This window comes from Perognathus longimembris, chromosome 15 (assembly GCF_023159225.1).
Source record: "Perognathus longimembris pacificus isolate PPM17 chromosome 15, ASM2315922v1, whole genome shotgun sequence".
Lineage (NCBI taxonomy): Eukaryota > Metazoa > Chordata > Mammalia > Rodentia > Heteromyidae > Perognathus > Perognathus longimembris.
The window spans coordinates 10,594,678-10,617,195 of NC_063175.1; the positions used below are offsets into that span (position 1 = coordinate 10,594,678).

General features: G+C 45.0%; 1 protein-coding gene across 1 annotated transcript in view; it reads left to right on the forward strand.

Moving 5' to 3' along the window:
- Piezo2 (piezo type mechanosensitive ion channel component 2) overlaps positions 1–22,518 on the forward strand; it is a 343,119-nt gene that overhangs the window by 59,481 nt on the left and 261,120 nt on the right. The window contains 1 exon segment of the mRNA XM_048363082.1: positions 6,287–6,382. Within this exon segment, the coding sequence (XP_048219039.1) occupies positions 6,287–6,382 (96 nt within the window).

Here is a 22,518-nt window from a genome sequence, read left to right on the forward strand (position 1 = left end):
CTCCTGATGAACGAACGCCACCGCCCGCCTTCCCACCATCTGCTCTGGCCCCCTGTCCTTTTCCGCTTCTCACTGACACAGAACTCCTTCCAATGCACTGTAGGTGTTAATTTACTGCCTGCTCTTCTCTGTCCTCCCAGGAAGGCAGAGGGGGCCTCTGACCTTTCCATCCATATCCTAAGGTAGCACACACCATTGTTGATAGCATGAGCAACCCAATTGTCATTCTAGGAGAAACTTCAGTTCAGTTCTGGCTAAGAAATGGGATGGCATTATTTAACTTAATTAATTCTTAAAAAATTCTAACAAGGGAGGAAGATGGCGCCGCCACACTAGGGAGGCACCCCAACTCGCTCCAACTGAATGAATAGTGAGCTGGGAACTCCAGTACCCAACACCCCATCAAGAACTCAGCAAAACCAGCAGCCAGAAGCAGTGGAGAAATGCAGGAAAACAAAAAGGAGCAAAAAAGAAGAGCTGAAAACCTACACGGAGCCGGAGAATCTCTGGGGCACCCTCCCCCCACCAGCCGACTCTGGCTCAAACAGGGCCAGGCTGGGAAAGGGGACCTGGCGATGGGCAGACCGACTGCTGAAAACTCACAATGGGAGCGCAGAGTCCAGACAGCGGGACTCCACGGACCTCAGGGAGAGCTCAGACCACGACACACGGTGATGGCGGCGACGGGAAGTTCGGGTCCACACGGCTGGGAACGGATGTAAGCGGCTGGGGAACCCAGCAGTGCAGAAGGGGAGAGCCGGGGATGCCACCACGACCTTTCGCCACCCCTGAAGGACCAACAGCGGCGCAGGACACACACACAATCCAGGACCAGTGAGTCCCCCATTGCCCCCTCCCCCAACGGGAGACCAGCTATCAGAGACCCAAATCCTACAAAGAAGCTAGATCTCCCTCCCTTCCCCTCCCCACCCCGAGGGAACAAAGAACCCCCAAATCAGGCGGGAAGCTCCCATCAGGCTCTGGGAAGTCACAGGAGTTTAGTAGGGGAAGGGCGGAGCAGCCCCAAGGCCGCCCAGGAGCCTAAACTGGCCACACCAGCCCCGCCCCCTTCCCAACAGGGGCCTGGGGACGGCAGGCAGGGCAAGCCCCACCAGAGGCGCCTGGACCTCGCAGACTTTTACAACTAAAATCACAGGCGCTGGTGGGCAACTCCAGCCCAGCAGGGACACCTGGGCCTGATCACGCGCCCCTCTCGCAGCGGAGGTGCAGTCTGAGGGTGCTAACCCTCGCCCAGACAGTTGACCCCACTGGGCCCCACACATCTCCAGATGCACAAATCACAAAGAAATATAACAGTTCATCAAAGGGCAAGCCAACTCGCCAGCTCCAAAAAGCAGCACGACTGAAGAGGACATGGAGAATAAAAAAGCAAATGAAGCCATGTTAACAGAAATGATGGAAAGTGTCAGAAACGAAATCAGAAAACAATTCCAGGAGTTTAGAGTGGAAGTCTTGAAGGACATCCAGGAAGCCAAGAAAGAAATGGAAGCAAAAATGGATACAACGCAAACCTCCATTAAAGAAGATCTTAACATCCTGAGGAGTGAATTGCATGAAAAAATAGATTTAAAATACAACTCTTTAAAGGAAGAAATTTCCACGATCAGAGTTGATCTGAAAACCATAAATAGCTCTCTGACATCCATTAACTCCGCAACTGAATCCACAGCACAAAGAATTGACTATATGGAATCCAGAATCTCTCTCTTGGACGATGAGGCAGCCGACAAGAACCAGAAAATTACCACACTCCAAGAAATGGTGAAGCTTCAGGGCAGACTAATCCAGGAACTAGTGGACAAAGACAAGAGATATAATCTATGCATAATTGGAATAGAAGAAGGAGCCGAATACCAGAGCAGAGGGCTTCATCATATTTTCAATAAAGTTATTGCAAAAAACTTCCTCAATCTCACAAGGGACCCCATCCAGGTAAACGAAGCCTATAGGACACCTGGCAGGCCAGACCCCAGAAAAGCCACCCCAAGGCACATAATATTCAAGACTTCAGATCTCAAGAATAAAGAGCAGGGCTGGGGATATAGCCTAGTGGCAAGAGTGCCTGCCTCGGATACACGAGGCCCTAGGTTCGATTCCCCAGCACCACATATACAGAAAACGGCCAGAAGCGGTGCTGTGGCTCAAGTGGCAGAGTGCTAGCCTTGAGTGGGAAGAAGCCAGGGACAGTGCTCAGGCCCTGAGTCCAAGGCCCAGGACTGGCCAAAAAAAAAAAAAAAGAATAAAGAGCAAATTCTGAATGCAGCCAAAGGGAAGAAAGAAATTTACTACAATGGGAAGAGGATCCGAATAACAGCAGACCTCTCCACACAAACCTACCAAGAGCGAAGTGAGTGGAAGAACACCATCCAAATTCTACATGCCAACAATATGCAACCTAGGATATCCAGCGAAGCTGGAGTTCACATTTGAAGGGGAAACCACATCTTTTCATTGCAAAGAGGATCTAAAAGAATATGTGAATAAAAAACCAGCCCTACAGCGAATTCTAAGAGGGGGAATCGCACCCATCAGAAAGCGTACAGGACACCACAGACAGAAACAGAAAGAAACTACAATAGCCAGAGACCAGAAAGAGCAGCTCACTAAAGACAAGAAAAATTAAAAAAGAGGAAAAAACAGCCCAACAAGAAAGTGGAAGGAGAAAAAACACCCTTATCCTTGATCTCTTTGAATATAAACCATATAAACTCTCCGATAAAGAGGAGCAGACTGGCAGAATGGATCCACAAACAAAAAGTTGGCATCTGTTGTCTACAAGAGACCCACCTTACAACAAGGGACAAAAACAGGCTTCGAATGAAAGGATGGAGCAAGATCTTCCAAGCAAACGCACCTACCAAAACGGCAGGTGTAGCCATCCTGATCTCAGACAAGCTGGACTTTTCATTAAAATCAACTCAAAAAGACAAAAAAGGACACTACATTTTAATACAAGGAAAAATCCAAAATCAAGACATCACGGTGATAAATGTATACTCACCGAACAAAAGAGGCCCTACTATGTCAAGCAAATTCTCACAAAATTACAGAACAAGATAGACCCAAACACAATCATAGTGGGTGACTTTAATACCCCACTCTATCCAAGAGACAGATCCAACACCCAGAAGATCAGCAAGGGAGCTGAGGACCTAAGTAACACCATATCCCAAATGGATCTGACAGATCTATACAGAATCTTCCACCCTACAGAGACCCAATACACCTTCTTCTCAGCAGCCCATGGATCATACTCCAAAATAGACCATGTCATAGCCCACACAAAGAAGCTCTGCAAATACAAAAGTATTGACGTCATCCCATGTATTATATCTGATCACAGTGGATTAAAGGTAACCTTCAATAATAACGGTTACCACAGAGGCTATACACACTCTTGGAGGCTAAACGCCACACTGCTATCCAACACTTGGGCCACGGACCAAATTAAAGATGAAATTAATGAATTCATAAGCCACAATGACAATAAAAATACTCACAAAGGAACCTATGGGATACAGCTAAAGCAGTACTCAGGGGCAAGATCATTGCCCTCAGCACTCACATTAAAAGAATGGAAGCAGAGCAGGTGAATAACCTCACCATGAAACTAAAACAACTGGAGAAACAAGAAATGATCGAATCTAAAATGACTAGGAGGAGATCACAAAGATTAAAGAAGAGAAAAATCTGATTGAAAATAGAAAGACCATTCAACCAATAAATAAGACTAAAAGCTGGTTCTTTGAGAAAATAAATAAAATTGACAGACCCCTCACAAGACTTACAAAAAAAGAAGAGACTCATATACTTAAAATCAGGGACTCCACTGGAAAAATTACAAGTACACATGATATTCAAACAATCATAAGGAACTATTTCCAGATCCTCTACTCAGTAAAAAACAATAATTTTACAGAAATGAATCAATTCTTAGAGAAGTATAAACTGCCCAAACTGAACCAAGAAGAAATAAATCAACTAAATAAACCAATAACTTACAGTGACATAAAGGGGGTAATCAAGAACCTCCCAACAAAGAAAAGCCCAGGCCCAGATGGATTCACCAACGAATTCTATAAAACCTTTAGTGAGGAGCTAATACCAATACTCCTCAAACTCTTCCGCGAAATAGAAACAGAGGGAGAAATCCCAAACTCATTCTATGAAGCTAATATCATACTCATTCCCAAACCAGGCAAAGACCCAACAAAAAAAGAGAACTACAGACCAATATCACTAATGAACACAGATGCAAAGCTCCTCAATAAAATATTAGCTAACAGGATCCAGAAACTGATCAAGAAAATCATACATCATGACCAAGTAGGCTTCATCCCACAGTCACAAGGATGGTTCAACATCCGTAAATCAATCAATGTAGTTCACCACATAAACAGAACTAAAATCAAGAATCACATTGTTATTGCAGTCGATGCCCAAAAAGCCTTTGACAAAATACAACACCCATACTTATTAAAAGCTCTGGAGAGAACAGGAATAGATGGAACATTCCTCAAAACAATAAAAGCCATATACAACAGACCAACTGCTAACAACATATTAAATGGAGAGAAACTTAAATCATTTCCCCTAAACTCAGGAACAAGACAAGGATGCCCACTCTCCCCACTTCTGTTCAACATAGTGCTGGAATCCCTAGCCATAGCAATAAGGCAAGAGGAGGACATCAAAGGGATCCACATCGGCAAGGAAGAAATCAAGTTATCCCTACTCACAGATGACATGATCTTATATCTGAAAGACCCAAAAAACTCAGTCCCCAACTCCTACACCTAATAAACCATTTTGGCAAAGTAGCAGGATACAAAATCCACAAAAGTCAGCAGCTTTTCTGTACACCAGCAATGTACAAACAAAAGGAAATTATGGAAACAATTCCATTTACAGTAGCCATCTTCTTTTTTTATTGTTGTTGTTGTTTGTGGGGCTTGAACTCAGGGTTTGGGGGGGTGCTGTCCCTGAGCTCTTTAGCTCAAGGCTAGTGCTCTACAACTTTCAGCCACTTCTGGTTTTCTGGTGGTTAATTGGAGATAAGACTCTTACAGACTTTCCTGCCTGGGTAGCTCAGAACCATGTTCCTCAGGTCTCACCCTCCTGAGCAGCTAGAATTACAGGCACGCACCACTGGTACCTGGCTTGTGACATGTATTCTTTCCAGAAGAATCTGTCATGGGTACCGGAGAAGAATGTGGTTTTACTGCTGTTTCTGTCTGTTAGATTCATGGAGTCTCACATTGAGTTTCAGTCTGATATTTTGTCATTGACTTTCTGCCTGAATGAACTGTTCGTTCCAGAATGCTGGGCTATTACTATATTGCAGGCCCTCTCTTCCTTTATACCTGTCATCATTTACTTTACATACTTAGTGCTCTTATAGATTTACAACTGTTAGACCCTCTCTACAATCATAGAACCATCTTTCTTGACTCATTTTATATTTGTTTCTCTCAAGTCATATTCTCTGCAATGTAAGTATAGCGACCTCTGTTTTCTTCCCATTACCATTTGGATGGGTAACTTTCTCCGGCCCTTTGCCATTTGTTTGTGTCTGTCCTTCAAAATGGAATGAACTTCCCATAAGCAGCACAGTGCCTATTTAGCTACACTTCCTTTGGCTGTTGCATTTACTATATTCACACTCAGTGGTAAGGAGTGTTCACTGCTGCCATGTTGTTAATTGCCTTCATTATTTCCTTTCATCTTTTCCTCCCTCCTTTGTTTTGAGGACTCTTCTCTAGTGGAATGCTTTGATACATCCTGCTTTTGTCTTTCATAAATCTACTACAGGCTTTTGCTTTATGGTTACAATTAAACTTACTTTAAACATCTTACAGCTCTAACAGGGTGTTTTAAGCTGATGACAGTGCAACTTTAAATATCTACACTATTTGCCCACACATTTTCTGTTTTTATGTCATAATTTACATACTTTACATTGTAGATATTAAACTTATCGTCACTGTTATGATTTTAGTTTTTCCTCTAACTTAATTGCCATACTTCCTACTGAGATTTAAAGTATGGGGATCACGTATTTTAATTTCCTGTTTCATATTGCACTCAACATAATGAATATGGAATTGATATGAACTCTATTATTTTGGGGTTGACATATGTCTGTAGGAAGTGATACTATTTAATCCAGTAATATCTGCTACCATCGCATCACTTATATACACCCAGGTTCTGTTACCCTATCATTATTAATGATGTTCTTTCTCTCCTTTCTTCCCAATCACAGCGTGTGCATTTCGATACAATGGACTGTCCTTTGTCTACCTTATCTACCTCTTGCTCATTCCTCTCTTCTCAGAACCGACAAAAGCAACGATGCAAGGTAAGATACTTTTATTGTTTCATAATATAGTATATGCAGTTTGGGTATATTTTGTGGGACTCCTCGGCTTTAAATTTAGATTTAAATTTTTAATTTAAATATTTGTGGACTTCCAAAGGTTGTACAAGGGCATTACAACTTAATGTGTCTGAGTGTTCAGTGCTTCCTATTCAGAATCACTCCTTTTTCCTTTCCTTACTTTTTTTCTTTCCTCCCCCCATTCCTTCCTTTCCTTCCTCCCTCCTTTCTCCTCCTCCTTTTTTTTTTTTTGCCAGTCCTGGGCCTTGGACTTAGGGCCTGAGCACTGTCCCTGGCTTCTTTTTGCTCAAGGGTAGCACTCTGCCACTTGAGCCACAGCGCCCCTTCTGCCGTTTTCTATATATGTGGTGCTGGGGAATTGAACCCAGGGCTTCATGTATACGAGGCAAGCACTCTTGCCACTAGGCCATATCCCCAGCCCTCTCCTCCTTTTTGACGCATAATCTTGCTGTGAATTCCAGGCTTGCCTGGAACTCTCAGTTCTGCTGTCTCAGGCTCCCAAGTACTAGGATGACAGGCACATGCCTTTATCCAAGATCCTGGGCTTCTCTTTATTCAGTGGAATAAAGTTACCTGTTCCGCAGGGGTGGTCTGGCAGGAGTGGGTCATGTTTGAGTCACTTCCCCAGATGGTCTCCTTTGTAAGTTCCCATTCAATCTGTATTAGTGGGCTTGGCAGCACATCTGGGATGTTTTGGCTAGTTAAGGCTAACTCAAAGGCAGATGGCATGGCAACACTGGTATATGCATTTACATATCGAGATTCAGGGGAGAATATGGTCATTAGAAAAAGCAGCGCAGTGCTTGAATTCCTGAGCCCTGCAGTAGGAGGAGGGGGTGGGAAGCCTGGCTCCTGCCATACCTTCTTCCTATGCAGCTGAGATTTCTAAAATATGACTTTACTCAATGGAAAACAGTGGTTGCATTATATGTATAGCTCCTAAAGTATGTTTCTACCATAAAGTTTTAAATACTTCTCAGGGCACTAGCAAGAACCTCAAGGCCCTAAAAAACAAAAAGTCTAACTATGTTTTCAGAAACTCTCAATTAGGAGCATCATCTGATTTTAAAATTTGTTTGAAGTCCTTGCACAGTTATAGAAACAGAACCTCCCTGAGCTAAGTCATTGTTGTTTAGCTAACACACTGCCATGATAAGTCCACAGGTAAGTAAAACAGCTATGTGTTTCCATGAAGGGAAAGGGAAATGGACTTGGCCCAACCTGCAACCTGCAGAGTCATGGGAAAGGTCACGAATGGTGATTTCCTTGTTACTCACAGATGCTTTGGGCGAATAAGCAAAGACCATGGTGTACACAGAACAGAAAATAATGACTCCTTCTGTTTCCACTCTTCTCATTTATTATTAAATTTAAAAAGCATATTATGATCATTCACCCCTGTAGTTATGACTCCAGATGCCATGTTGATTTTCCTGTCTCAAGAAGAACCTAAATAATAGCTCTTCTAAGTTATTTAAATGTTTAATACACATTAAGAAAGGCTGGAGAAATGGGAGTTTATGCAAATCCTTATCAAACCACCACAGACTCATTCCTAAAGTTCAACATAAACAGAATAATTTATGGCCTCAGAAACAAGATTATAACCTACAAGCAACTCCTATTCAGGGCCGGAGCTTTCAGAATATAATGCTTTAAAAAATGAGTTCTCTCATATGTAGAATTGAATTACCTATTGCTTATGAATCAAGATGGACTGCCACTGTTTTCTCAGAAGATCAGCTGAGCTTTCCCCATTCATGTTGATGTGGCAGCCCTGAGCTTTTTTTTTTTTTTTTAATCCCAAAGTTGGCATCACTGACTGTGTGACAGCTTTAGAAGTGCCCATAGATTAAGCCCAGAAACACCGTGACTGAGCCTATCAGGAAGACTGTACTGTAGACATAAAGTCAAAAACAAGGCCCAGATGTTCCATGTGTGAAGACCGTTCTGGATTGAGAGAAATGTTACCCATCCTGCACAGATGCTCAAAGCATCCGCAAAGCTCAAGGCCCCTGGGGGGTATGCTGGTGCTGAGCAATAGCAAGAACAGGTTCAAGAGGGAAACCCGCAAGTAGTTTGCCAATGAGAATCTGGGAACGGCATTCCCATGGTTTCCTTTTCTCTTCCTACATGTCAGTGCCAGGAAGTGGGACTGACGCATATTCAGTCTAGCCTTGCTTCTTTGCTTGTTGATGTAACAGCAGATGGACGACTCCAGGAAGGGATCTCACACATTTTTTTTTTTCATAATCTGTTCATTTGTGGGAGCCATGTTTGAAAGATTCTATCAGGCTACAGAGGTGATAGACCCTATGTGGTGAAAGGGTCTGTGTGGTTTCCGTGGGGACTTGTCCTCAGGTTCTTGGAATGGTCAGTTTCCACTCATACATAGTTCTCAGACGAGTGCATCTGACAGACAAGTTCAGTGGCAAGCGTGCAGGCCACCAGCAAGCCCTGTACTCTAGTTCCCTTGGTCTGGGCCTAAATCCACAGAGTGAATTTGAAGCATCCTCAGGGGACCATGCCGACATGGTCTCAGACCCTGCCTTTCTGGGACTGCGTGAAACTGATACAGACCCCTGAACTAGCAAGGAGGGATACACACAACGGCCACACTACCAGACACTCCCCACCTTTGCTTGTGTGACTAAACTTTCCTCGGTGTACCCACAGAGATGCCAAGACAGGGGACTGTTTGGGCTAAAAGTTAGTCGTTTCTGAGTTAGTCCTTGAATTCTGGAGTTAGTTTGAGTAGTCCCTAAGTTAATTCCAAGTGAAAATTTCCAGTTGCTTAGGCCAGCAATTTCCATGTATTTTGCTCTTTTAGGACTCAGAGGATGAATACCTGAATACCGGCGATGTTGTCACTGTGCCCGGGGTTGAGTGGGTGAGCCTCATAGCACTGCGATGGAGAGGAAAAAGGGCGATTTGTAGTTGTACGCCAAAATAGTTTTAAAGCTGTTATCACAGTGGGCTTTGGATGTAGCTCAGTGGTAGAGAGCTTTGTGTTACGTGTGAGGTCTTGGGTCTCTCTCACCCTTTGCCAATGTGTACACATACAAATTAGGGTGAGAAGATTGCAGATCCAGTATGCTTAACGCATGGGTGTTAGGGAACGAAGAGGGCTGGGACTTAGGCTGGCAGGTAATTCTGAAGTAAGTGAGGGCTGACCTGGCATCTTCAAGTAAGCAAGGTGGTGCCTGTCGGTGTTCGCTGGCCACCCGGCCCCGGGGGAGCCACCTGCCTCCTAGGCATGTTTCCCACCTAGAGTGACAAAGGAGTCAACCAAGACTGGAAAATCACCTTGCAAACTGTGAAGGGCTCACCTAGAAATAAACAGCTCAACTCAAGGACTAAGATAATCAGATATGGAATTATCTCAGTTACATCAGTTGTGTCAGAAAGGTTGTTAGAGCTCACCAGAAATCACGAATCACTTTGGACTTTTAAAAAAGGGACAATAGAATGCAGTGAATTTGTTATTAAAAGTGATGGGAGAACCAAGAAGCCAAGGGGAATGTTGATGTAAGGAAGACATCAGCCAGGCAGGAAGACCTGGGCACAAGGTGGGGCGTGGCATTAACAGAGAGCTGCCTGAGCCATAGGGGATGGGTCTTCACTGTGGACAAGGTCACTTAGATGTGGCGGGCCATCGGGGAATGGCCCTTACTTCCCCAGTGTCTGGTGGTAGACCTGGCTGCTCCCCGCTCTTGTTTTCACTGACTAGAATATTATTCCTGGTGGTTCAAGGATGGGAGTTCCTGGTTCTTCCATGCAGACTGACTTACTCTGCCAGAATTTCTTTCCAAAAGTCGCATACAGTGGCTGCTTTGGTGTAAATCTGAATCCCCATTCAGGAGCGGGGGACCATTCCCCAGCTGCCTGGAGGTGTTTATGGGACAACTTACAGCAAAACCCTTCCCTGGGAATTGTTAGCTCTCTGTTACTGTAATAAAATGCCCGAGATCAGTTTATATAGAGGAAGGATTTTTTAGCTTATAGTTTGAGAGGTTTCCGTCAGTGGATGACTGCACGCGTCCTTATGGTCTCCATGTCAAGTCAGGAAGCGTAAACAGTCGGGAAAACTTCCCGTTATGGCTAGTGAGTGAAAAAGAGAGAAAGCAAAGAGCCCAGGTCCTTGGAATCCCAACCTGCATACCATCCTAGCTACCCAGGTGGCTGAGAGCTAAGGATTACAGTTTGAAGCCACTTGGGACAGGAAAGTTTGTGAGATTATCTGCAGCTAACCGGCAAACGGCCGGCAGTGGAGGTGTGGCTCAAGCAGTAGAACACCAACCTTGAGCAGAAAAGGCAAGTGAGAAGGTGAGGCACTGAGTTCAAGCCCCAGCACCCTCCCTTCTGGACGTGCACAGAGCTGGGTGGAAAACAAGGCTAAGGGGGTGGTTTCCATTGATTCTGGTGTTCCTGCTGTGGCAGCCACACCCAGAACTATAGTGCGTGTTGTCGAGCGGTGAGGCTGGGATGTTGTGGAGGCCAGGGCTGCTCCAGAGCATCCCACTGGCCAAGGCCCACTGCAAGCCCCTCTCCCCACGTGTGCCTGTGTGTTCTTCCCGACTGGGTGGTCGATGGCTGCAGGCTCCGTCAGCCCCTGCTGTGCTGTGTTTCTGGAGGACCAGATACACCAGGGACTGAAGCAGGAATTCCCGTTGCAGATGCCCGGCCCTCAGATCACTGGCAAGTCTGGGGATGGGAGTCCAGACAAGATGTCAGGCCTAGGAAGAAATCGGCCTCTGCACCCACTTCCAGGCACGTTCGACGCAGGTCCCGTAGCTGAGCCACTGCCAGCTCCTTCTGCTAAGTCTTCCCCCTTTGCAACTGGAGGTCCACATTCTTCAGGATTACTTGCCTTTGTAGAGATCACGTGAACAGATATAAGGTTAAACACAATATAAAATGATTGTCCAAACAGTAGTTAATTGTAGAACTCTCATTGTTTTGAACTGGTGAGTCTGCCATGGTTTGAATGCCTCTTCCAGACTTATGATGAAATTTGGTGGCCTTTAAGGGGAGCCTGGGGGATGGACGAGGACAGCCTTGGCATGAGTGGATTAAGGCCAGTACTGGGGGGGGGGGTGGACTTTGGTAAAAGGATGAGTTCTTTTGGTACATGGTCCCTGTCACACTAGGCAGCAGCCCTGGCTGAGATCAGAGCCATGTTCTTAGGTTTCCCAGCCTCCAGAACGGAAAGAAGTCAACCCCTCCGCTTTATAAACCACCCAGCCTCAGGTGTTCTGTTACAGAATTACCCACAGATCAAGAAACTGTCCTGTCATTCCCTCTGGCTGGAATGTGTCACCTTGGATCCTGAGTGGGTGACCTCTTGTGTTAATTCAAATTTAGGGCACATCCTCTCCTCCATTCCTGTTAAAACCACCAGGCTCTGTCCCTATTTCTGTTTTCTATGCTGTTAACCAATATGTATACATCTCTGAACTTACTGGTGTTCCTACGCCATAGCAAGACGTGGACTTGGACACGCAGCCTCAGAGCTGCTCTCTGCTTTCCTGTGACGGTCTTGAATCTCCTTCATGAACCTGGTCCTTCCCCTGCATCTGAGCTCCATTCTAAGTAGCCCACAGCAACTAGCCATAACAGACATAGGTATGTGGGTGGACAGATACATGTGATCTCACACCAGTCATAACAGACATAGGTGTGTGGGTAGACAGATACATGTGACCTCATGCTGTCATAGCAGACATAGGTGTGTGGGTGGGTGGATACATGTGATCTCACATTGGTCATAACAGACATAGGTGTGTGGGTGGACAGATACATGTGATCTCACGCTGTTATAACAGGCATAGGTGTGTGGGATGATAGATACATGTGATCTCACGCTGTCATAACAGACATAGGTGTGTGGGTGGACAGATACATGTGATCTCACACCGGTCATAACAGACATAGGTGTGTGGGTGGACAGATACATGTAATCTCATATTGTGTTGCAAAGTGGGATACGTAGGTAACAAGGCAGCATCCTGAGGAAGTTTTGAGTCACTTGATATATTCTAGCATCTTGATTATAAAAGTCAGACAGTTCCCAAATGGCCAACACAGCCTCAGGTGCCCATGGAACAAGGCTTACACTGAGGTTGTTAGTGAAGGTGGCTAATTTAATGCCCATTGACTCTATGTAACACTGCCTACACTGACTCGGTTCTCTATAACCCTGTCCTCTAAGGATAGAAAGATGGAAGAACTTCCCTCCTTGGATGGAAAAACATTAAAGACTTAGCTGTAAGCACACTCCCTAATATGGCTCTGACTTTAACACGTTGGTTTTTTTTGCCAGTCCTGGGGCTTGAACTCAGGGCCTGGGCACTGTCCCTGAGCTGCTTTTGCTCTACCTCTTGAGCCACAGCTCCACTTCTGCCTTTTTCTATATATGTGGTGCTGAGGAATCGAACCCAGGGCTTCATGCATGCTAGGCAAACACTCTACTGCTAAGCCAAGATTCCCAGCTCTGACTTTAACAGTCTTTATTCATGTTAAGAAAGTGAAAGCTGGTGGTTCATGTCTAAAATCCAAGCTATTAAGGAGGCTGAAAGCCAAGGTCAAGGTTTGAAGGCAGCCTAGGTAGGAAAGTATGTGAGGCTCTTGTGTCCAGCTAACCAACAAAAAGCCAGAAATCGAACTGTGACTCAAGTAATAACGTGCTCACCCTAGGCCCTGAATTCACACACACAGATACAGACACAGAAAGCTGCGTCAGTGAGACTAGCTCCATTTGGCCTGTGTGAATTCCTGCTTTCCTTCTGTGATAGGAATCATGAAGTCTTTTTGTGGTACGTCCTAGAGCCCTTGCAAAAGACTCAATACCTTGTTCATGCACTGAAGCATGAGCTTTCATTTTTAGTTTTTGATTCAGTAGGTGCTCATATTCTCTCTGTTTGAGTTGGTTTAAACAGTCACCATTATTAATGTATGCTCTTGCAGGCTGAAGGGGTGAGCAGGTCTTAGTCTTTCTTTCTTGGGATTCATTTACTTATTGGGTTCTAGTTGAAAAATATCCTCCAAATTACAAGACTACTATACTTTCTAGGTACTCATAGTCCTGTGAAAAGAATATCTTACAAGTATTATCATCTGATGAATTCATATTCATGAAATATTTATATCACACATAAGCTTTGCAAAGAGACACAGCAACAGTCTGTGTAATTATTACACACTCCGTGTAACAGGTGTGCAATTAGTTCTAAAAAACAAGTTGACCTTTTGGTCAAGGACCATACTAATGTTCTAAAACCTTTGTTCTGAAAGGTCATTAACATGAAAAATGACACGCACAGTGGAGGACGGGCCTGGACTTCTGGTGAATCTGTGTGTGTGGATGTGCACACGTGCGTGTTGTGCATGTGTGTGGGTGTGCGTGAGTGTGTGCCGGCACTAGGGCTTGCACTCAGGGCCTGGGCACTGTCCCTGAGCTTCTGGTCACTCAAAGCTGGTGATCTCCCACTAGAGCCACAGATCCACTTTGGGCTTTTTTTTTTTTTTTCCCGATAGTTAATTGGAGATCAAAGTCTCATGAACTTTGCTGTCTGAGCTAGCTTCCAGCTGTGATCCTCAGATGTCAGTCCCCTAGGTGGGGTGGGTGACAAGTGTGGGCCCCCACCTGTGCCTGGCCTCTGTGGGCTTTTCCCGAGTCCCCTCTTCTCAGCTGTGTTCTGCGCCTGGTGCAGGGTGGGAGGTGGAGAGGGAACCAGTCGCTTGCTGAGGTCAGCAAGATGGCAAAGGCTTGACCCCAGCCGGGTGACCCCAGCCACATGACCCCAGCGGTGTGACCCCAGCGGCATGACCCCAGTGGCGTGACCCCAGCGGCATGACCCCAGCGGCATGACCTCAGCGGAACCACTGGCTCGGGCTCTTCAGGTCTCCCATGCAGAATGTCTTTCAATACGCTACCTGGTAGAGAGGGGCAGATCTTTTACCTCCCTGTTTTGCAAGGATTCAATCTCTGAAATGTTCCCCCCCCCCCAATTTTTTTGCTTTGCTATTTGGAGCAAAATGTTAGCTCCTGTGATACATTTGCTTGCATTTACATCCTCACATTATTACTAATTATGTGTCTTTTCTGTTCTTTGGGATCTTGTCCAGTGTTTGGGAGACAGAATTAGAAAGGAGAAGGAAAGGAAAAGCCTCTTGCACTTTGGTGAGAACCATGAATAGGTGAGATGTTTAGCAGGCGAAGCTCACTTTCGTAAACAGTTGTCAGAGCTGTCCTAGTGGTAGAAAAGAAAAGTGTGTTTATCCCGTGCAGGTCTGAACAGGAGTCGTTCCTAAAGAGAAGTCATACTAACCTTATAATAATCCCCCATGCACGCAAGTGTGTGTGTCTAAAATAAACACAGAAAGGGGCCACATCCCAAGGTTCTGACCCAGGATGCTTGTAATCAGAATATCTAAGGGCACCTTGAAGAAAGAAAAACGACCTTCAGTCTGCCTGCTTAAAGAGGCAAAGAGGTCTGTAACTTGTAAAGCCTTGTTTAGACATAAGAAAGGAAATAGTAGCAGATATTTAAAACTGCTTGCATCTGGTTTTTGTTACAAATAGTCCTTAGGCCATTTGGCTTATTACTGCGTTTTGCTATGTCATAATAAAGCAAAAGGCAAGAAAATATTTAATTGAGCAGATTATTAGATAAGTGTTTTATTATCAATCATATCAGCCCACCATCAAATGGAAATTAACAAAATAATTATATGTTTCTTGAAAGTTTTAATAAAATCAGTGATAAGACTTTTAGGTTTTTATTCCTTTTTAGGGTAGCATAGATATAATATCCATTATAGTTTAAAATTTGCAATACAGAGTTTCTACTCTATGATTTTTAGCTAAGGAAGCCTTAGATCATGTTATTATTTATAACTAAAGAAATGAATTCAGACTGCCCTGACCGAAAAAGCCAAGCAAGCCACAATTTCAGGCTCTAGTCCAGTACAACAAATACAAAGATAAAAGAAAAAGATTTCAGAAGTCTCCAGCTTTTTCTTATTTGACTATGATAAACAATGAAAATAAAATGACTCTGCCTTTTATTTAAACGTATCCCTGTTACTACAGCACATTAGGTTACGTGTATTGATAATCAGTTTGTTGACCAGATCTTCAAACTATGATACTTTTGTTTACTCATCTGACAGACACTTACTGGTGTGTTTGAGTAGGCCACTGGACATGTAGAAGTCAACAGGACAGGCTCTGTGTCCTCAGGATCTGAATCTAGCTCTACTACCTGTTGACTGCATTGTTTTGGGAAAGTTTCTTAAACTCTCAGCTTGTTGTTCTCATTGTAGGTAGAATGCTTGACATCACTCCATGGCAGAAAGCTGAACAAATGGGCATCCCTATGTAATTGTCAGCCTGGGATATGGACTCGGTGCTGAAAGAATCATAAAGGAGTGTATTTGTTAATTTTCATTGCTCTGAGAAATAACTTAAGAAAGAAGGGTTTATTTACGCCAATAGGTTTCAGAGGTTTAAGTTTATGGGTGGCTGATTCCATCCCCGTGGGCCTGAAGTGAGGCGTAGCATCATGGCAGGAAGTGTGGCAGAGGCTGCTCACCTCATCGCAGCCAGAAAGCAGGGAGAGAGACACATAGAGTACACACACACACACGCACACACACACACACATAGAGCAGAGGCTGCTCACCTCATCACAGCCAGAAAGCAGGGAGAGAGACAGAGAGAAACACACACACACACACACACACACACACACACAGACATACACACACAATAGAGGCTGCTTACCTCATCGCAGCCAGAAAGCAGGGAGAGAGACACAGAGAGAAACACGCGCACATACACACACACACACACACAGAGCAGAGGCTGCTCACCTCATCACAGCCAGAAAGCAGGGAGACACAGAGTGTACACACACACACACACACACACACACACACACACACACACACACACGGCAGAGGCTGCTCTCCTCATTGCAGTCAGAAAGCAAGGAGAGAGACACAGAGTACACACACAAACACACACACACACACACGAAACAGAGACAGAGACAGACAGCAACACAGACAGAGATGACTGGCAAAGACAGAGAGGCAGAGAGGGACAGACAGAGAGGTACAGATGATAAACCCTTTGAAGGTATATCCCCAGTAACTTACTTCCTTCAGCCAGGCCTTGGCTCCCCACAGCACATTGGTGAAGTAACACTGTCGGGATCCAGTCCCCCGTCAGCTGCCTGGGGACCAAGCCTTCTACACAGGCGCCTTTGTGGGTATACTTCATACCCACACCACAACAAGAAGGAAATCATTGCTCTCCTCTGACTGATGACTCCCGGCTGCTTCCACATCCTTGGAGAGACTTTCCCATACGGAGGAAATGGCTAAGAGTTGTGCAGCTACCTTCCTGGAAGATGGATGGTAGAAGGAGGTGCAGTCAGGTGTGAGATCAAGGGAGGTAGAGTCTTCGACAGAAGACCTTCAGAGGATTCTGCTCAGACCCGGAGTCAGGGCCTCCTTCCCGGCACTGCCTCCCCACCCTTCTTCCCTGCAGTTACTTGCTACCTACCAATGCAGCAGGTGGCAAATGAGTTTCTTCTTTAGCACCAGGCCCATTTGACAGCCAGGGTCCTAGGAAGATGGTGTTCAGGCTGACAGCTGTGCTGTCTGCTTTTCCATAAAAGTGAGGTTTAGCCCACACTCTCCGCACCCTTCCCGGTGAGTGGAGAACAGTGACACCTTGCTCCTTGGGTTCCCTGGTACTTTGAATAGCAGGAACCAATTCCATCATTGAAGCATCTGTTGGTCATGAAATATTCAGCAGCCAGTTTACAAAGGCTTTTTATAGGCCGCATACATAATATCCGGAGATAAGGAGAATGGATTCTAAAAACCAGGCTGGGTTGGGCTTGATGTTTGGAGATGGAGACCAGCTAATTGGAAGGAAGAAGGATATTAAGGAATGGTTACCTGGGAAATTAATTTTTTAGTGTGTGTGTATGTGTGTGTGTGTGTGTGTGTGTGTGTGTGTGTAGCATCCTAATAGAAATGGAGTGCATACGTTCTGTATGTTTCACGGGGTACTTTGTCACAGAAAGTAGAAAAGCATTAAGTTATGGGGTATTGAGTTATGGCTTCACCTGACTAAATTTTATTTTTGGTGAGAGTAGTATGGAGGCTTGAATTTAGGGCTTCTCATTCTTGATTGGCTTTTGTACTCAAGCTTCATGCTCTACCACTTGATCCATACTTCCATGTCTGGCTTTTTGCTGGTTCATTGGTGATAAGAGTCTCACACACTTTTCTGCCTGGGCTGGCTTGTAACTACAATCCTCACATTTCCGCCTGTGAAGCTAGGATTACAGATGTGAACCATCAGCACCCAGATAGCCTAAATTTTTTTTTCCAAATACCAGGAACCGGTTAGGAATTACAGTGACAAAAACAACTGGCTTTCGCAATCTACAGAATCACTCTCTAACTGATACATCGTGGAGTTTTGGTTTAGATCCACAGATGGCATTTCAACGTCTACATTCTGAAATCACAGCCTCCATGTTGCAATGACTTAGTGCCTCCCGTTCAATCCTGAGTGTGTTCTCAGGATCATTGGTGGACATGCACAGAACCACACAGGAGCTGATGTACCCCAAGCTCCTGCCGGCAGCTCAGGGGGCACTGCATGAAACTCCCTACTTGGGTGCCATGTTTTTCACATTTTTGTGAGATCTTTTGGTGATTTCATGGGTTCAAGCGGCCCTCCTATGAGGGCTTCAATTGTTCCCAAGGGCAGGAAGGGCACACAAAAGTCCAGTCTTGAACACTGACAGGTTGATGAGCACTCTGCTCATAGAGGCTCACAGAAACCTCATCCTGCCTTCTCCTGGGGCGATCGTGGAACAGACCCCAAGAACAACAAGGTCAAGTGCATATCTCACATGAGTCGATGTGGGCTCAGTTAATGTGTCAGGAAGGCTTAAGAAGGGAACAAAATGGCCACGTTGTCAGTTTTTTTGTTTTTTTTTTGAACATGGCAGTTGGAATATTCTTGAAGGTGGGGTGTGTTGTAGCAACTTGGACAGGGGTACAACCTAGAAGAACCTTCATCAAAAACTTGTCAATTTCTTTGTTGGGGGGCCATATTTATTCCTTGTTATGTTTTCCATTATAAATATTTTATGTATTTATTTGTATTATTAAGTAGTTATACAAAGAGTTTCAGTTCAACCTGTCAGCTTATGAGTCCATTGCATCTTTTTTTTTTTTTGCCAGTCCTGGGGCTTGAACTCAGAGCCTGAGCACTGTCCCTGGCTTCTTTTTGCTTAAGGCTAGCACTCTACCTCTTGAGCCACAATGTCCACTTCCAGCTTCCATTGCATCTTGATCAATGTCAACCCTTCTGTCATTCTCCCCTACCGACCCCAATCCCACCCATTCCCCCAAGTTTTCTAATTCTATTTTCATACATGTGCATACTTTCAACTCAGGGCTTCACATTTCTCTGCTTCCTTGTGCAGTTGGTACTCTGCCACTTTATCCATGCCTGTTGCCTACCATTTTGATGACTAATTGGAAACAAAGTCTCAAATGCTTTTCTAACTGGGCTGGCTCAGGACCTCAGTCCTCAGATCTCACACACTGAATAGCTGGAATTACAGATTTAAGCTACTGGTACCGCTTTCTTTTTAGTGATACACATTTGATATGTAATCAGCAGTGTCTTTCTGGGATTCTTTTTTGGAAAGTCTGTTACTTAATTTAAAACTTGGGTTTAGGTGTGGTTAGCACCCTAGTGTTAAACATGCCTTACCCTACAGGTATCTTAAGAGGAGAATTAAAAGAAACATGCACTTGCATTTCACAGACTCTTTTCCTTCCTTTTTTTTGGGGGGGTGTGCTCATCCTGGAGCTTCAACTCAGGGCCTAGGCACTGTTCCTTAGCTATTTTGCTCAAGGCTGGTGCTGTACCTTTTGAGCTATATCTCTACTTCCAGCGTTTTGCTGGTTAATGGAAGTTAAGAATATCTCAGATTTGACATCCTAGGATGACTTTGAGCCTCAGTCTTTAGATCCCTGCCTCCTAAGTAGCTAGGATTACAGGTGTGAGCCATCCCTGTCTGGCCCTTCATTATTTCTTATGCTTTGAGCAATAGTATCCTGAAGTCCCAGACTTTGTGTGTTTCCACCTTCTGAATAAAGATTAATTTCTGTTTAATTTCTCAGCCATGGCCCAGCTGGAAAGTGGACAAACTTGCATAGATGCAACTTCCCCTCTGAGTTTTTTTTAAATTTCTTTATTGTCAAAGTGATATACAGAGGGGTTACAGTTTCATATGTAAGGCAGCGAGTACATTTCTTATCCACCTTGTTACCTCCTCCCTCATTTCCCCTGCCCCCCCTCCCCCCTTTGAGTTTTTGTAGTCTAATTTTGAATTCTGGTGTGTGGAAAGCCATGTGAATTTTACATTGCCTATGCTACATATCTATCTATGCATGTATGTATATACAATTATGATTTACATATATAATACAGAATGCTCATTTGAATTTCAAATAAGCAAGTACATTTTTGTGTAATGATGTTCCAAGGTGCTTGGGCCATACTTATACTGAAATACTGAATTATTTGACTTGAAATTCAGACCTAACTGCCTTCTTGGGTATTCCCTCCTGTGTGGGTTTGTATGTGAAGGAAGATTCCTTCTTTCTGCGATCACTGTTTACTGACTCTGCTTGGCTGCAGGAGATAAGCTTTTGTGAAGTGGCTTCTGCCGTGCTGGGCTCTCCCAGCAGTTTGCTTCCAGAGATACAACTCACTGCTTGTGAGCAGTGAGACGCAGGGCCCTGGGGACCACACCACCCAGGAGGTCTTGAACTCATGAAGTTTACATTTGAATCTTCTCCCCTTTTATGCCAATCCAATAAAATCTATGGAGGGTTGGAACCAGTTCACAGAGTAAGTGAAAGGGAAAAGTAATCTGTAGATTCTTCTTTGAAGAAATATTATCTCTGTCTCCTTCAGTCATCAGTTCAGCTTTGCTTAGCTGACAGGAGAGGCCCAATATTACTTCATCGGCTTGAGGTCCTGTTTACATTTTGTAGTGGACTTGTGGTGCTGTGGGTTTGCTTTGTGGAACTCCTTTCCTGCCTCCATCCAGAGTGCAGCACCTATCTAGCGCACCTCGACACCAAGAGCCTTTGCCATACATGGCCTCCTGGCCCGTGTTCAGTTGCACTGGTGCCACTGTGGGCCGAGAGCGCAGCTGCGGCTGCAGATCCTCGCAGATCCTCCTGGCTTTGACCTCAGCCTTCTCCTCCATCTCCTCCTCCAGCAGATCTGCCTTAGGCAGCTTGGTGGAGGCGTCGCCGTTCTGGAGAGAAGGCCTGGGCCACCCGGGTGGGGTCTTTGTCCTTTGCTGAGTCTTGGAATGCTTTCACTGGTGAAGCAGCAAAACTTCCCCCTCCCACACTGGCTGTCTGAAACGTGATCACACAGGGTGATGGGGGCTGTGGCCCCTGCCACAGCACTGGTGCACGTGTGTGCGTGTGCATGTGTGTGTGTGTGTAGGATGTAGGCAGTGCCAGGCTCTGGGAGCTGTGCAGAGTCCCCCTTCATCATCTTCTGGGTTGCTATCCTTCTGCAATGCAGGACACTCTGCACCTCTCAGGGGCAGCGGGAAGGGTTTCCTTCGGTTGGCTGCAGTGGAACATGCTGTTTTTCCTTCTCTTTAAAATAAATTTATAGGCCAGGTGTTGGTAGCTGGCAGCTGAATTCCTAGCTACTCAGAAGGCTAACATCTGAGGATGGAGGTTCAAAGCCAACCTTGGCAGGAAAGTTAGGTAGACTCTAATCTCCAATTAACTACCAGAAAAGAAAAAGCCAGAAATGGAGCACAGGCTCTGGTGGTACAGTACTAGCCTTGAGTGAAAAACACTCAAGCACAACACTTAGATCTTGAGTTAAGGCCCCAGGAGCAGCACGAGCACGTACACACACACACACACACACACACACACACACACACTACAGCTCTGCACCAGTGGCTCAAATACCTGTAACCCTGCTACTCAGGAGACTATGATTTGAGGGTCACAGTTTGCAGACAGCGTAGGAAGGAAAATTCATGGGACTCTTATCCCCATGCATCAGCCAAACTCTGGTAGTAGAGCTGTGCTCAAGTCATAGTGAAAAGGCTAAGGGACCGCACACAGGTCCTGAGTTGAAGCCACAGTAGCAGCACAAAAAACTATTTTTATTACCCTTAAATAGGTGTACAAAAGATTTTCCATTCCACCTATCAGTTTGTGAGTCCAGTGCATGTTGATCTGTGTCAGCTTTCCATCATTCTTCCCCTGCGTCTGCCCAACCCCTGCCATCCCTTCAAGTCACCGGCTTCCATGTTGACATATGTACATTGAGTGTTATGACTGCATTTGCCCATCTTCCTCTCTCCCTTTGCTTGACTCTAATCCCTACTCCCCTCCCCCGTTTTAGTTCCTAGTATTCATCTTGTTAAACTTTCTTTTCCTGTGGATTAAATCTAAGGACTTGCTAGGCAAGCACTCACCACTGAGTGACATCCCTAGTCTTTTTGGTTTTAGTTTGCTTTTGATATGGAGTCTCACTAAGTTTTACCCACACTTGGCTGGAACCACAACTTACACGACTCTACCTCCTGCATAGCTGGGATTACAGGCGTGGCCCGAGACAGTTGGCTTTAAATACCATTTTCTAAGTCTGAGAGCTCCACCAGGATCTCAGAGAAAATGGTCTTGAAGACCGCAGCCGAGGGAGTGAGGGGATCACTGGAACTTCCTGCAAAGTCCCGCTCTGTGTCTGTGTGTGCATGTGTGTACACTCACATGCATACACACTCACATACGGGCATGCACTGGGGCTTGACATCAAGGCTTGAAATCGCTTAGCTTTTTTGTTCAAAGGCTGATAATCAACCACTTGAGCAACAGCTCCACTTCCGACTTTTTTTCCTGGTTAATTGAAAATAAGAATCTCATAGATTTGCCTTCCTGAGTTGGCTTTCAACCCTGATCCTCAGAGCTCAGCGTTCTGAGTAGGATTATAGGTGTGAGTC